Genomic DNA, 15472 nt, shown 5'->3' on the forward strand with positions numbered 1-15472 from the left:
AACCGGAATGATTGTGGTGGCTTTAAAACATGTGGGGACGACAGCCTGGATGAGTGATATGTTGAAGATGTCTGTGAAGACATCAGTGAGTTCCACTGCACAGTCTCTCAGTACACGACCAGGAATGTTGTCAGGACCCGGAGCTTTACGTGCATTGATCCTGCTGAGGGATCTCCTCACGCATGTTAGCATGTTGCACCTCAGCCAAATGCTTTGGTAGCCATCAGCGAGCTCCTGGTATATTTCTGGTTGGATGTTTGAGCACTGTTCTTGTTACCGTGTTAGATCACATGACTGTGCCAAAGGCGTAATTGTTGATTTGATGAAAAATTCGATTCCATGCACTTTGTGAAGTGTAACGGTACAGCCTCAGGGTCGATGCTAACAGCATGCTTGACAGTTGTGTTCTTATGTGTGGAGAAGTCATCTTTTGTCATCATGGCCAACTAGCTCAACATTTGATTAGAAACTGTCTCCAGAAGCGTTCGGCGTGTTCATGTGGGCACAAATTTCAGTCAAGCTTGAAAGTGTTGGAGCAGGGACAGCCTCCCAGAGACCTTCCCAAAGTATTTACATCTACAGTTTTCCTTCATTGAGTGCTTGAACCTTCTGATTGTTCAGCGAGTTCAGTTGTAGCCAATCATGATCACTGCTGTCAAATCAAAAGAGACCTCAGCACCACTCATTCAAAGATTTAGGGCAGTGTATAATGTATAGCATATACACTGGACCCTGTGTGGATTAGAGAACAAAATCAATCCAAATTTGTCAGTCGGGTTCTTGTTTTTACAATCATTATAATAACATAGCGTCCTATTGATGCCTGTGATGATTTCTATCAACAACAGGTTGAAACAAACTAAACAAAAACCAGCTGTGCAAACAATAATAACGTTGTTGTAACCAGGCTGAGGGTTTTATGGAGCACGTGGGTATATGTGAAATGTTTAATTTAAAGAGTGTGGACTGTGTGTTTAATGAGAAGGCCGATTGTTGTGTTTTTGTGCCATTTGTCTTTTTGTCTATATTTTGTCCACATACATTTGAGAAAAATATGCTGAACTGCACACAAAAACTTTCATACAGCTTTGCATAAAACACGGACGGTGAGAGTGTCAGAAAGTAGTGGTGAAAGTTAATATTTAAACTTTTCTGCACAAACTGAAGTGTGCGTGGCCCCCTCTCACGTACAGGCGCAGACACGCACAAGAAGCGTTGCTGTGGGTATTCTTCAAAGGGCCCTGCGCTGGTTCCCTTCGTTTACTGCGTAGCTCTCGTCTACATCCACGCAAATTGCGTTCAGGTTCACTGGCGAGCCTTTTCAGCTGGTTAGCCAAACATCCATAGAAAAGAGATGAGCAGGAAAGCGAGACGAAGAAAACGCGAACAGTTTATAACAAGTTAGAAAAACAGAGACCCAAGGTCAGCGTAGAAACATCGAGAGCGGGTACGTACGTGAGCTCTGTCTGTAAACGAGCTAACCGTGTTTGTGTATGAGCACAAATTCGGCGTTAGCCAACATTGGCTATTTAGCTGGCTGCTTATCATGCTAGCCAGCGTTAGCTTCTGACAGGCAGTGCTTAGCTGCGCTAGCCGAATCCTTTAAGTATTCACTGTCGTGTGATTACCTTGGGAGTCATTTTATATGGCTTTGCTCCGTTTACTGTAGCACTGTCTGCAGTTAGCCACTTTAAATTTGTTTCAATGAAGCTGACATTGTCAAGCTGCAGTCTATGGGCCAACCACACACAAACTAATGTGGCCTAAATCTAACTTCCTGCGCTACCTAGCTTGATTGAGAGTTGACGAACAGTAGCACCATAATAATTCCCAGCTCTGGCTAGCAGCTAACGTCGTGTAATAAATGCAGGTGTTTAGTTATCAGACTACACAGTGGCTTCTCCCCGTCCTGAGACGTGCTACAGTCCGATCAGCTAACCGTTAGCAGAGCTTCTCAGGTCAGCCTAAAGCTTTCTGTCTGTAGCTGTAAAACGTTGACAGCCCGCGGAACCAGTGAACAAAGCTATGGTTTGCACTCCTTTAGCTTAGCTTTGAAGTATGTACTATTACAGAGACTCAGAAATGAGTAAGAACTGTGGAGTGTGGGTGGCGAGACGAGGCCACGGCGATGCATTTAGATATGCTGTGTTTCTCCTACAGACCTCATGAAGAAGTCATTTCTGTCTGCTAGCAGTTGGTTAAAATGAACGGAGTAATGTTTACAGCTGCACGACAGGCGCTCAGTAGGTTTTAATACGAGCTAATTGATACACACATATCTGACCATCAGATGCATTTCAGATATGGTCTGCTATAAGAGCAGGGATGGTAATATGTCATACACTGATTGGCTCAGCAGTGTAAGGCCATGATGGCTGAGATGAGGCCAGTAGTATTGTTTTTAAATCACCTCTCGGGAAGTGCACGCAGGAAGTACTTAGTAAGCAGTGCCTCCAAACTGTGGTCAGCTGGCAGAGGAGGATGTTCTTTGTGTTTGCTCAGGCTTCACACAGGGCAGATGTATGTTTTTACTCACTAAAAACCCCAATACAAATGTTGGAACCAGCCTTTAAGTTTTCATTGCTCTTTATTACAAATTGAGAATGTAAATATTCTGAAACCACCATCCAAATACAAACATGTGCAGAATCACATCAAGGTCTCTTATTCTGGCGCTGTGAGTCCGATGTAGGGCTGTGTATGTTACTCTGGTCTCATTAACCTGTAACCTTCAGGTCGCTGGTGATACCTAACAACGTTGGAGTTCATCCTTTTGTTCAGAATCAAGTGATCAGGCTTGTTATTCTGTTTTTCATAATCCGCCCACACCTGACGTCACCCACTCAAAGATTAGGTACAAGCTGTTTCTGAGCTTTAGCAGTGTGTATTTCTGTTCATCTTATAGATTGTATTAAAGATTTGTCCTGCATACACCACACAGATGTTCACTCTCCAGAAAAGTCACAAAAACAGCTAAAAATCTGTGTCAGGTTTGTTGTAAGTGTGGTTTCAGTGCAGATAAAAGTTCAGCACTTAAAATCAGGACGCATGTGTAGATTTCAGGGCTTCATAGATATTTGTTGCATGCTTTGACTGCTTTATTCATTTTCTCAAGCTTATCCAGTTCAGAGTTGTTTGTGGAGTGGAGCCTGTCCCAGGGAGGGGCACACCTGGACAAGTGCCCCTCTCTGGCAAGGCTGACACTAGGGGTGGGGAAAAAATCGATACTGTGTAGCATCGTGATATTTTGTTTGCTAATAATGTATCGATGCAGGGACAGCAGAAATCGATATTTTGTTACAAAAAAGGTTTTTGTGCTCTGACTTCAGAGCATGTTGATCCTTTTTCTGAGCAAGAATCCTGACACTGTCCAAATGTGTTTAACTTGTTTTTTGGCAGCAATAAACATGACAGTTTACTTATTTTAATTTAAGACATGTTTTATTTTAATTAAGTTTAAAACTTTTTTATTTAATGTAAAATTATATTTTGTTTTAATTTACTTTCAAGTTCTTCAGTTGCTGAAGGGGCTGCATAGTTTTCATATTGCATAGTTCAGAATAGCTGTAATTGTACCAGATGGTTGCATTCAGTTAAGTTGGACTAGACTGTAATACAAACCGTTCAGTTTGTCAACAATAAAACTGAAATGAGAGAAAGACTGAGTGCGAGACTTTGATATTAGATAAAATGAATATTGATAAAGTTTACCTTTATGTACAGAATCTGAATATCGCAAAATATTTTTAAAAATTGCAATAATATCGTATCGTGCGTTAAGTATTGTGATTCCCACCTCTACTGCACAGAGGCCATTACATCTAAATTGGACATAAAAGTTAACGTAACCCTGCTGACCGCATGTCTTTGGACTGCTCGAAGTCACATTCAAACTCCATCCAGAAAGGAGCTGGTCTGTGTTGTGTAATATGCATTATGGATGCATGTTTTCCAGCATGGATGTTGGTATTCCTTCTGGAAGCCTTAATGAAGCTGTAATTTTGTGTAGTTGAGGTTATTTATTTATTTGTCGTTTTTCCCTGTGAGCTGCTCCACCTGACCAAGAGCTCTGTGTGAGGCTACAGAAGCTCTGCTGTTGCAGGGGATCGTAACAGAGCGACGTTTATAACAGAGTCTAATGTGACGAGCCTTTTTGTTAAGTAGCCTGCGTCCCTCATTTGGAGAACTAAACGTGGTTAAAATAAATCAGTTCATTTTGTCAGAGCCGGTGGCAGCTGCAGGACGTGCTTCGGTAAATGTTATTCTTGTAGATCGGCACTCAGCTGTCACTTTATCAGTGTGGGGGCATGTCGTGTGTTGGGATGGATGCACGTGGAAGTCTGCACGAACAAGCGTTTGTCCCGTCGACGGGCTTCTGCTTCGTCCGTTTCTCGCTCGTCTTGATTGCAGTGCCCACACTTGTTGCTGAAATGAATCATGGGTCTGTGTGTAGTTAAGAGAAACGTTTCCAAGCGACAGCAACGGTGCGAGTCGCGTCACCTTAATCCTTGCTGCGCTCAAACTTACTGTGTCGACTGAGGCAGCAGACTCGTGTACAGTCACCAATCGGAGCGCGCCATTCTGGGAAACGCTCTTCTCTTTGCTTCCTCCCGTCCTGCACTGATACTGTGTGATGTCGGGAGCACCGAGCTTCCCTCACCTGAACAAAGTTGGCCTCGTACACATCAGTTACTACAAGGTCTCCGTTTAGGATGGCTGAAACTACGGCCTGTTGCTACTGGTTCAGTTTTATGTCAGAAACATGAAGCACACAAAGCTCATTAGCAGTTTGTCTGGTTATGCTGAGATTAGCTGGTTTTTGTCTTTGTGGTCCAAAGGGAAGTTGCAGAGTGCGCCGTGGTGCACAAACATCAACGCTCATAACATGATGATGTTTGTCCCGTGTCCACGTTGCTTTCATGACTTTCAGCGTTATCAGCTGTAACAGCATAGAGCTGATGTCTGCTGAGCTTCAGGGTTTTATGTAAACTGTGGTTTCCCTCTAGGTCAACGTTATTGTGTTTCACTAAACTGAATGAAGACACATTTAGATTTCTGACATCATAATAATGCTTATTAAAACTCGGCAGCCTTTACTGAAATGATTTCTCTTCCGGTCACGGATCACCCGTTGCTCTGCTTCAGCGGGATACGGCTCAGTGTTTCCTGTTAGCGGCGTCAGAGGAACTCGCTGCTGTCTCCCAGATTTCCTTCCCCTCGTTGGTCCTTCACATCATCACCGTGAAGTGAACCTCACATCAACACTGCACAAGTCTGACTGACAGTTGAGCTTTTATACCAGTGTGAGCGGGAAACGTTATTCTGACGTGCTAAACTTCACCTTTGTTGGTGTTTAGCTTGGCTTCTGACTCGTGAACCCACGTGAACCTCGGCCCATTAAATATCTGCAAGTTTGACTTGAAGTCATTCTTACTTCATGCTTGGACCTCAGTAAGCAGGAAGAGAAAAAGGAGCCTGGAATAGAATAACAGGGATGTGAAGGAACGGATGGAGTGAGAGGAAAACTGCAGGAAATGAAGGAATTGGAGTATCCAGGATGGGTGTTCCTATCAGAGGAGCCAAACACCAGCCGGGCCTCCTGAAGGCAGATGTGCTCTGGTTTTCTGTTGCCATCCTGTGATGTCTGTGACGCGTTTGAAACTCCAGACTCTTACTCCATGAAACGTTGTTAGATTTAAAAAGGGGCAGTCGGCTGCTCCTCTGCCTTGTAATGGCTGCAGCACAACTATCAGCTGTGGGTTTCTTTCCCGTCTCAAGCCTGAAGCTCTCACAGAGTTTCATGCTGCTTGTTATCTGAGTGGTCCTTTAATGTAATTTGAGTTCAGCGCTCTCAGATAAACCACTCTTCTAATGAGGAAACTCTGGTCCACGTGCTCTATAGTTCACACAGTGAAAATGGTGGCACTGAAATATTTGATATTCATTTTTTTCTGTTTTTTTTCTCCTTAGGTGGTTCAACACGCGGCATTGCTCTCACCCAGGGGTCAAAGCTTCACCTGTTGTGTCACAGGAACAAGCAGCCGGGTTGTCTCTGTGGGACACGTGCACTAAAGCCAGCTAGCTTACGCCTGTGCCACTAAAGTATTACCTGAGTGTCAGATGTGGAAAAACCTCCCGACTCTTCCTGTGTGCTGTCATGTCTGAACCTGAAGCTGGTATAGCTTCCACGTCCACAATAGCATGTTAGCATATGGTTAAATACGGGCCTTTAACCTCATCCTTCCCATTAGCATCTCTGGCCCCTACAAGGGGGTTTACAGTCATTCGTGGTGGTCCCCCTCACCCCTTCATCTTTTCATTTCTCATTCATTCACTCATCCACATCAGCTCCACCGTACCGTCTCTGCTGACTAAAATCAGCTACAACCAAGCTGCCTCAGCTCAGATAGTCTGATAGGCTTTTGTTTTGGTGGTTATTTTGGTTGTATGGAATCGGCTTAATCGTGGAGAGGCCAGGCTACCACAAACTGATGGACTTTGACAAGCGAGGAGTCGGGGGAGGAGGGGGCGGGGGAGGAGGCGGAGGAGGTGGAGGCAAGGGGGAGACAGAGGATGTGAAGAGGATGTCTGGGGTGACAGGGAGCCGACCGGGGCACGGACGGGGAGCTGGCTCCAACTCTGGGGTTCTGATGGTCGGCCCAAACTTCCGGGTTGGAAAGAAGATTGGCTGTGGGAACTTTGGAGAGCTTCGGCTTGGAAAGAACCTCTACACCAATGAATATGTGGCCATCAAACTGGTAAACATGCGTTTCTGCTTGTTAACATTTTAGAACTGTAGCAACACATGTGGTTGGTTTAACAAGGATACATCATAGGATACATACGCACGGTTAAGCTGACGTGTGCCTTGAGCTCAGGGGCCGCTGCACAGACGCCATCAGCTTACTGGTCACCTCCTGTTGTTGTTGATCAGTTTGACCAGGTGGGGAACTCTGTGGTTCCAAGCATGTGGAACGCCTCTCGTCCTGATGTCAATCAGTCGATTAAAACATCTGCACTCAGATTCAAATCCATGGTGTCCTGATGAGCTCATTGCTGTGAGGTTATTTCTAGTTTGTCTAAATTAACGTTATTCTCTTTTGTAGGAACCAATTAAGTCACGAGCGCCACAACTCCATCTAGAATATCGCTTCTACAAACAACTGGGAAGTTCAGGTGAGGTCTCTGTGCTTACCCCCCTCCCCATTGGACCCAGTGTCAGCTGAGACGGGCACCAGCCCGCGTGCTGGATGAATGCTACGAATGAGCTGCATTACTGACTCTGGAGTTGTCTTAAATAGCTTTTTAGTGTTTAGTCCTGAGCTGTCATGCGTTCTTAGGGCTGGGCAATATGAGGAACATCTCATATCAATGTGCGCAATATACAAATGTCATTTTCAGCCGCAGAATTCAGGAGACAAAATAAAACCGTTGACATTAAAAATGTGCTCCTTTGTGCTTATAACATATAAAAATTATAAGATTAAAAAATGTGACGACCTCAAATTACATAAACCAAAGTGCAGACTGACGTAGAGCAGTCACAGGTTCAATTAAATTCAGTTTTATTTATATAGCGCCAAATCACAACAAAAGTCGCTTCAAGGCGCTTCATAGATACAGAGAAAAACCCAACAATCATATGACCCCTATGAGCAGCACTTTGGCGACAGTGGGAAGGAAAAACTCCCTTTTAACAGGAAGAAACCTCCGGCAGAACCAGGCTCAGGGAGGGGCGGGGCCATCTGCTGTGATTGGTTGGGGTGAGAGAAGGAAGACAGGATAAAGACATGCTGTGGAAGAGAGACAGAGGTTAATAACAGATATGATTCAATGCAGAGAGGTCTGTTAATACATAGTGAGTGAGAAAGGTGACTGGAAAGGAAAAACTCAATGCATCATGGGAATCCCCGGCAGCCTACGTCTATTGCAGCATAACTAAGGGAGGATTCAGGGTCACCTGGTCCAGCCCTAACTATATGCTTTAGCAAAAAGGAAAGTTTGAAGCCTGATCTTGAAAGTAGAGATAGTGTCTGTCTCCTGAATCCAAACTGGAAGCTGGTTCCACAGAAGAGGGGCCTGAAAACTGAAGGCTCTGCCTCCCATTCTACTTTTAAATACTCTAGGAACAACAAGTAGGCCTGCAGAGCGAGAGCGAAGTGCTCTAATAGGGTGATATGGTACTACAAGGTCATTAAGATAAGATGGGGCCTGATTATTTAAGACCTTGTATGTGAGGAGCAGGATTTTGAATTCTGGATTTAACAGGAAGCCAAAACAGGAGAAATCTGCTCTCTCTTTCTAGTCCCTGTCAGGACTCTTGCTGCAGCATTTTGGATCAGCTGAAGGCTTTTCAGGGAGTTTTAGGACTTCCTGATAATAATGAATTACAGTCGTCCAGCCTGGAAGTAATAAATGCATGAACTAGTTTTTCAGCGTCACTCTGAGACAGGATATTTCTAACTTTAGAGATGTTGCACAAATGGAAGAAAGCAGTCTTACATATTTGTTTAATATGTGCATTGAAGGACATGTGAGTAAAGGTTTAACTACAGCCAGCTTGAAGGCCTGTGGTACATAGCCGATTATTAGAGATAGGTTGATCATATTTAAGATCGAAGAATTAATTAATGGCAGGACTTCTTTGAGCAGTTTTGTAGGAATGGGGTCTAAAAGACAGGTTGATGGTTTGGAGGAAGTAATTATTGAAGTTAACTCAGAAAGATCAATTGGAGAAAAAGAGTCTAACTTAACATCAATGGTACTAAGAGTAGCTGTAGATAATATTACATCTGTGGGATGATTACTGGTAATTTTTTCTCTAATGATAAAAATTTTATTTGTGAAGAAGTTCATGAAGTCATTACTAGTTAACGTTAAAGGGATGGTTGGCTCTACAGAGCTGAAGAGAAACCTGGGGTTGTTCTTATTTTCTTCAATCAGTGATGAATAGTAAGATGTTCTGGCTTTGTGGAGGGCTTTCTTATAAAGCAGCAAACTATTTCTCCAGGCTAAATGATGATCCCCAAAGAACATACCTGTTCTTTGGGGCGTGGGGAGACGTTGACATGCTGAGTTTAAAACACTTTGTTTTGCAGTGGACGACCTTTCAGCTGGTGGAATAAATTTGTGGTACTGCTGCCTTTTGCAGCAATAGTTGGTTTGTAAAAATGCTGCAGCTTCACTGGTGTGGAACTGGTTTAGCTTTCGTCCGTCAGATACACAACAAAGCACTATTTTTGGTAGCGCATGCTAGCGGGCCGTCGTTATTACCGTGTTGTTTGGAAAATACGGCGCACTTAAAATCATCCTTTGATTTTTCTGAAAGTCGACAGAGCCCCTTATAATCCCGTGTGCCTTATGTATGAACTCTGGTTGTGTTTACTGACCTCGAAACGATTTTATGTGCACGGCGCTCGAAAATCTGTCAAATGTTTCAGTACGACTTTGCTGAGCTACGAAGCCGCACCGCTTGATGGATTGTTGGAGCATTACGGCTATCGTAGGCGGAGCCTCGCGGAGTGATACGTACTGTGCTTCAACATAATGTTACCGTACTGTGTGTGTTTAACCTCTTTAAGTTTTGTGGATATTATACATGGTTATGCTGAGGATGTGTCGGCCAGTTTCCACTGGAAATGCCAGCAAGGAATTTGCACTGTTAAAGTTTATATAACTTTAATGCAGATAAAAAACAGCTGCTTGTTTAAGTGAAAATACATTGATGGTTTTTTTGCACTAATAAAGTTGTGGAGTTGGAAAGTATTTTGTCTCGTGTCAATTGTGTCGTCAGTTATATCGTTATCACAAATTTTCAAATGTATATGGTGATGAATATTTTTGGTCATATCGCCCTGCTCTAGTTTGCACTATAACTTGAATAGTACAGTTTTCTGGTGCGTGTCAGACCTCCCATGACCAAACCGTGTCCGTGCTGCAGAGGCCGCCCCTCATTTAGGAATAAGGTCCTCGGTTTGTCTTCACCGGCCATGCTGGGATTCCCCACGCCTGCATCCAAACCGTGAGAAAGTATCGTAAACAGTGGATTTTGCGAAACCACCAAACAAACGATGGCGTCTAATATGAGACAATAGATGTTTCTTCATATCGCACAGCCCTACATGTTATTATCTATTAAAATGAGGAGTGATCACAGTCCATCAACTATGCTTTGTTCTTCCATTGGACACCCAGAGGGTGTACCCCAGGTGTTTTACTTTGGACCATGTGGTAAATACAATGCTATGGTTCTGGAGCTACTGGGACCCAGCTTAGAAGATCTGTTTGACCTCTGTGACAGGACTTTCTCTCTAAAGACTGTACTTATGATAGCCATACAGCTGGTAAGTCAGTGTTCACATTTGAATGTTCAGACGTTAACCACCAGTAGTTTACAGAGCCGCTGAATCGGTTCTGCTCTCGTCTTGTCCCCTAGATAACTCGCATGGAGTTTGTCCACACCAGAAGCCTGATCTATAGAGATGTGAAACCCGAGAACTTCCTGGTTGGCCGACCGGGTTCCAAGAGGCAGCACACGATCCACATCATCGACTTTGGCCTGGCGAAAGAATACATTGACCCAGAGACCAAGAAGCACATCCCTTACAGAGAACACAAGAGTCTAACTGGCACTGCTAGATACATGAGCATAAATACACATCTAGGGAAAGGTGAGCGCCTTCATCCGGTCATATATTCACACATGCCAGGTGCCCACATATGACAGCAGCTCTTGCATTGTGTGCCCACTGTGCCAGCTGATAATTCACATTAACTTATTTTAACATATGTGATATTTACAGTATTTGCCTCGGTCTTAGTTCGACAGGATGCATTCAGACACAGTACTAAGTGCTGGTGAAGGACTGAAATTGCAGCTGGTGCCTCAACACGTGAAACTCTGAAGAGAGGAGCTGAGCGTCACGTGTTCAGCCTGACTTTGTAACGAAGTGATGATGTGGTCAAAGACTGTTATGACACATTTACCATCCTGGGGCTGTCTGTAGCAGACTGTGTCATGTTGTTACGGTCCAGCCATGCCGTCTAAGCCTGGTCTCTCGTGTTGTTTCAGAGCAAAGTCGGCGGGATGACCTGGAAGCTCTGGGCCACATGTTCATGTACTTCCTGCGAGGCAGCTTGCCCTGGCAGGGACTCAAGGTGAGGAGACGGGCAGCTTTCCATCGGTCCAGCCCCTTCTTGTTTTCTTCGCCTGCCTCTCTTGTTCGGACTTGTCTTCAGTCACTCTGCATACAGATGGCTCACTGTGTGTCTCTTCATTAGGCTGACACTCTGAAAGAACGTTATCAGAAGATAGGAGACACAAAACGAGACACCCCAATAGAGGTCCTCTGTGAGAACTTCCCAGGTTTGTATTGACTCGTTAGAAAAGCCTATTTCATGTGTGCGCCTGTGTGGGTTGGGTGGTCTCATACCTGTCTGTGTATGTAACAGAAGAGATGGCCACCTACTTGCGGTATGTGCGTCGGCTTGACTTCTTTGAGAAGCCGGACTACGACTATCTGAGGAAACTCTTCACAGACCTCTTTGACAGAAATGGATACGTCTTTGATTACCAGTACGACTGGACTGGGAAGCCACTGGTTAGTGTGTGTGTGTGTGTGTGTGTGTCTTGAACGCACGTTGTGGCTTGTTGCAGGCTCAGAGCTAAGGTTGGCCCAGTACATGAGCCAACCTTAGCTCATGTACTGATTGATGGGCTGTGTTTACAGGAACTGAAACTGCATCAGTTTAGATCCTGTCGTCCGCACAGACGCAGTTCCTCATGTATTCTTCGTTATGCAGCATTTTATACGAACGGCTGGAGCGAGGGTGCCAGAAATCACAAACCCAAGGGTGCCCTTACAGTCTGTCACCAAGGGTCAGGCCACAGGTTCTGATGGCCCTGAACATGGGTGGTTATTAGAAACAGAACGCACTGCACCATAACAGAAGAGAGGGAGCCATCTTTAACAGGGGACGGACTCCCTCTGCAGGCAGACTACACACCAACGGAGCAGTGGGACCAGCAGCAGTATTTAAGCTGTTTGCAAGTTGGTAGACAGCAGAGCTAACAGTGTGTGGGCTCTGTGGGCAGCAGGAGTGGTTCACATCTTAGTGAAAAGGGTTTAAACTAAGGGATGACTGTGATTACAGGGCTGTATACGTGCAGGCGGGGCCTCAGATATCACTGGTGATCCAGTTTGAATGCTTGACTAGAGGTGTCTCCAGCCAGGGCACGTGGGAGTGTGATATCCCATAATATGTGTTGGAACAACTGAAAGCCAACAGCAATTTTCAGTGAGGAACAGCTGCAAAAATTAGGAGCACTGAGCTGCACCCCCGAGTACGTTAAAACAACAAAGTTTATAAAAAGAGTTGAACTGCTTGGAGAGGTAAAAACAGTCTCCCTCCACGGTTCACTGCGTCTCTGAGAACAAGCTGAACACAGCTCAGCTGTCTGCAACAGCACTGCTTATTTCTACTGAATTATACAAAGCTGACTTATTATAACGTTTTCTCTTAAAACAGTCGGACTGACTGCGTCGTGTGTCCCGCTGCTACTGCGTCGTGTGCCCCAATGCGACTGCGTCCCACTGCGCCGTGTGTCCCGCTGCGACTGCGCCGTGTGGCCCGCTGCGACTGCGCCGTGTTCCCCGCTGCGACTGCGCCGTGTGCCCCGCTGCGACTGCGCCGTGTGTCCCGCTGCGACTGCGCCGTGTGTCCCGCTGCGACTGCGCCGTGTGTCCCGCTGCGACTGCGCCGTGTGTCCCGCTGCGACTGCGCGTGTGCCGCTGCGACTGCGGTCCCGCTGCGACTGCGCCGTGTCCCGCTGCGACTGCGTCGTGTTCCCCGCTGCACTGCGCGTGTTCCCCGCTGCGACTGCCGTCCCCGCTGTGACTGCGCCGTGTTCCCCGCTGCGACTGCCGTGTTCCCCGCTGCGACTGCGCCGTGTGCCCCGCTGCGACTGCGCCGTGTGCCCCGCTGCGACTGTGTTAGTGGGTGAATGGACTGTTCCACACTGATGTTTCCTCAGTAATATTAATGTGACATGTCGATTGACTCCAGCTTAAGCCCAAATAAGGAAACGTCTGATAGCTGTGTATTAGCTGTGTACATTTTCTGTGTTAACCCTTTGTTTTGTGCTTAGCCCACTCCGATTGGTCCGGTGGCCAGCGAGACTCCACTTCAGATGAGCAACCGAGATAAAGCACCACAAACCAAAAACCAGGTAGGCACTGATTATAGACAAACGTGGAGCATGTCCTCGTTAGTGTTGGCACTCACATACACACTTTTCACCGTACAAAGGAAACGCATACCTGGCTACATGTTGCTCCTTTGTCTTTTCATCTCTACTGGACAATGGGGGCTCTTTCTTCAGGGGTTCCCTCTGTAACAACAAACCACAGCAGGAATACCCAGTTAAGGCTGAACACAATAAACAGAATAAGTTATTCATTCTTATTCTTCTATTTTTGTACTACTAAAGTACCATGATTACAAATATTTTAGTGATATAATATGGATCAGTCATATGGGTGGGATGTTGAAGCCTGTTTTACTGTGCATGGCTTAAAGAACTAAGGTGAGGCATGTCTTTCCCCATAAGTGTTCATAATGAAGCCACCACAAGAATTGCACTTTGATTATAGAACTTTTGGGTTGGGTCATGGTTATGGTTTAGTCATGGTTATGGTTGGTCATGGTTATGGTTGATATGGTTATGGTTTGTCATGGTTATGGTTGAGTTATGGTTATGGTTGTATGGTTATGGTTGTCATGGTTATGGTTGAGTATGGTTATGGTTGGGTCATGGTTATGGTTGAGTTATGGTTATGGTTGAGTTATGGTTATGGTTTAGTCATGGTTATGGTTGAGTCATGGTTATGGTTGAGTCATGGTTATGGTTGGGTCATGGTTATGGTTGAGTTATGGTTATGGTTTAGTCATGGTTATGGTTTAGTCATGGTTATGGTTGAGTTATGGTTATGGTTGAGTTATGGTTATGGTTTAGTCATGGTTATGGTTGAGTCATGGTTATGGTTGAGTCATGGTTATGGTTGAGTTATGGTTATGGTTTAGTCATGGTTATGGTTTAGTCATGGTTATGGTTGGGTATGGTTATGGTTGAGTATGGTTATGGTTTAGTCATGGTTATGGTTTAGTCATGGTTATGGTTGGAGTTATGGTTATGGTTGAGTCATGGTTATGGTTGGGTCATGGTTATGGTTGAGTTATGGTTATGGTTGAGTTATGGTTATGGTTGAGTTATGGTTATGGGGCGATCGTGGCTCAAGAGTTGGGAGTTCGTCTTGTAATCGGAAGGTTGCCGGTTCGAGCCCCGGCTCGGACAGTCTCGGTCGTTGTGTCCTTGGGCAAGACACTTCACCCGTTGCCTACTGGTGGTGGTCAGAGGGCCCGGTGGCGCCAGTGTCCGGCAGCCTCGCCTCTGTCAGTGCGCCCCAGGGTGGCTGTGGCTACAATGTAGCTCATCACCAGTGTGTGAATGGGTGGATGACTGGATGTGTAAAGCGCTTTGGGGTCCTTAGGGACGAGTAAAGCGCTATATAAATACAGGCCATTTACCATTTACCATGGTTGGGTTATGGTTAAGTTATGGTTATGGTTGAGTTATGGTTGGGTCATGGTTGTGGTTGGGTGGGCAGAATAATAAAACATCCAGAACCACACCAAATGTATTTATGCTTATGGCTATGGGTAGTTTTGTTTATAACCATGTTGAAGATCGGAGTTGAGAGTAGCGATGTCGTGTATGATGTCATGTATGATGTCATGTATGATGTCATGTATGATGTCATGTATGATGTGCATTATGAATTCTTTTCAGGGTATATTCAGTCTGTGTATAGTGACACTTTAGTCTGTTTTAACCTGCAGGCTGCTGTTCCACCTCGATGGCTTAGTTGGTGGTAGCAACATGTTTCAGGCTCACTGGGACATGTTTACTGTGGGATTGCGTCGCCTCTTCACCTTTTTTAGAAGGCATTTGTTTTCTGCTCTCTCACCGGTGTTTTGCTCGTCCACTGCCGAGTGTTTTATTTTTGATGAAGTGAAGATCAGTGTTGTGTTTTCCAGCCTTGTCTCTTACTCACAGATTTCTATTCTTAAAGAGCCTGTGTGCAGTTTTATACTGACAGACACCTTCAGCACATACCTGTTATTTGTCATTATAAGCTCACTGTTACTGCTTTCTTGTTATTTACAGCAGGTAAAATAAATATTGAACATATTAGTTTTCTAAATAAATATATTTGTAAATGGCATGAACTTCTCACTAGATGTTGATAAACAACACAGGAAATGACAGAGAGAAAAACTAGTGAACACATGAAGACTGTGTGGACGTCCTAACACCTGCTGAAGTCTCTAAGTAATTAAAAAGTGATCCTGCCACTAAGGCTACGTTCACACTGCAGGCGAAAGCGCATCAAATCCGACTTTTTTTGACCCT

At 45.0% G+C, this 15472-nt stretch overlaps 1 protein-coding gene across 4 annotated transcripts in view; it reads left to right on the forward strand.

Annotated features, from left to right (window-relative positions):
• Positions 1–1180: 1180 nt before the first annotated feature.
• LOC102300092 (casein kinase I) overlaps positions 1181–15472 on the forward strand; it is a 21751-nt gene continuing 7459 nt past the window's right edge. For 2 of the 4 annotated variants that reach the window (XM_042215683.1, XM_042215685.1), the window contains exons 1-9: positions 1181–1447; positions 5971–6758; positions 7107–7176; positions 10195–10343; positions 10436–10670; positions 11072–11157; positions 11281–11365; positions 11452–11600; positions 13148–13228. In XM_042215683.1, coding sequence (XP_042071617.1) covers positions 6492–6758; positions 7107–7176; positions 10195–10343; positions 10436–10670; positions 11072–11157; positions 11281–11365; positions 11452–11600; positions 13148–13228 — 1122 coding nt within the window. In that variant the 5' untranslated portion in view covers positions 1181–1447; positions 5971–6491. The remainder of the gene's footprint in view (positions 1448–5970; positions 6759–7106; positions 7177–10194; positions 10344–10435; positions 10671–11071; positions 11158–11280; positions 11366–11451; positions 11601–13147; positions 13229–15472) is intronic. The other 2 variants (XM_042215684.1, XM_042215686.1) reach the window with 1 other exon arrangement.

This window comes from Haplochromis burtoni, unplaced genomic scaffold (genome assembly GCF_018398535.1).
Source record: "Haplochromis burtoni strain Fernald_Lab_line unplaced genomic scaffold, NCSU_Asbu1 Contig_794, whole genome shotgun sequence".
NCBI lineage: Eukaryota > Metazoa > Chordata > Actinopteri > Cichliformes > Cichlidae > Haplochromis > Haplochromis burtoni.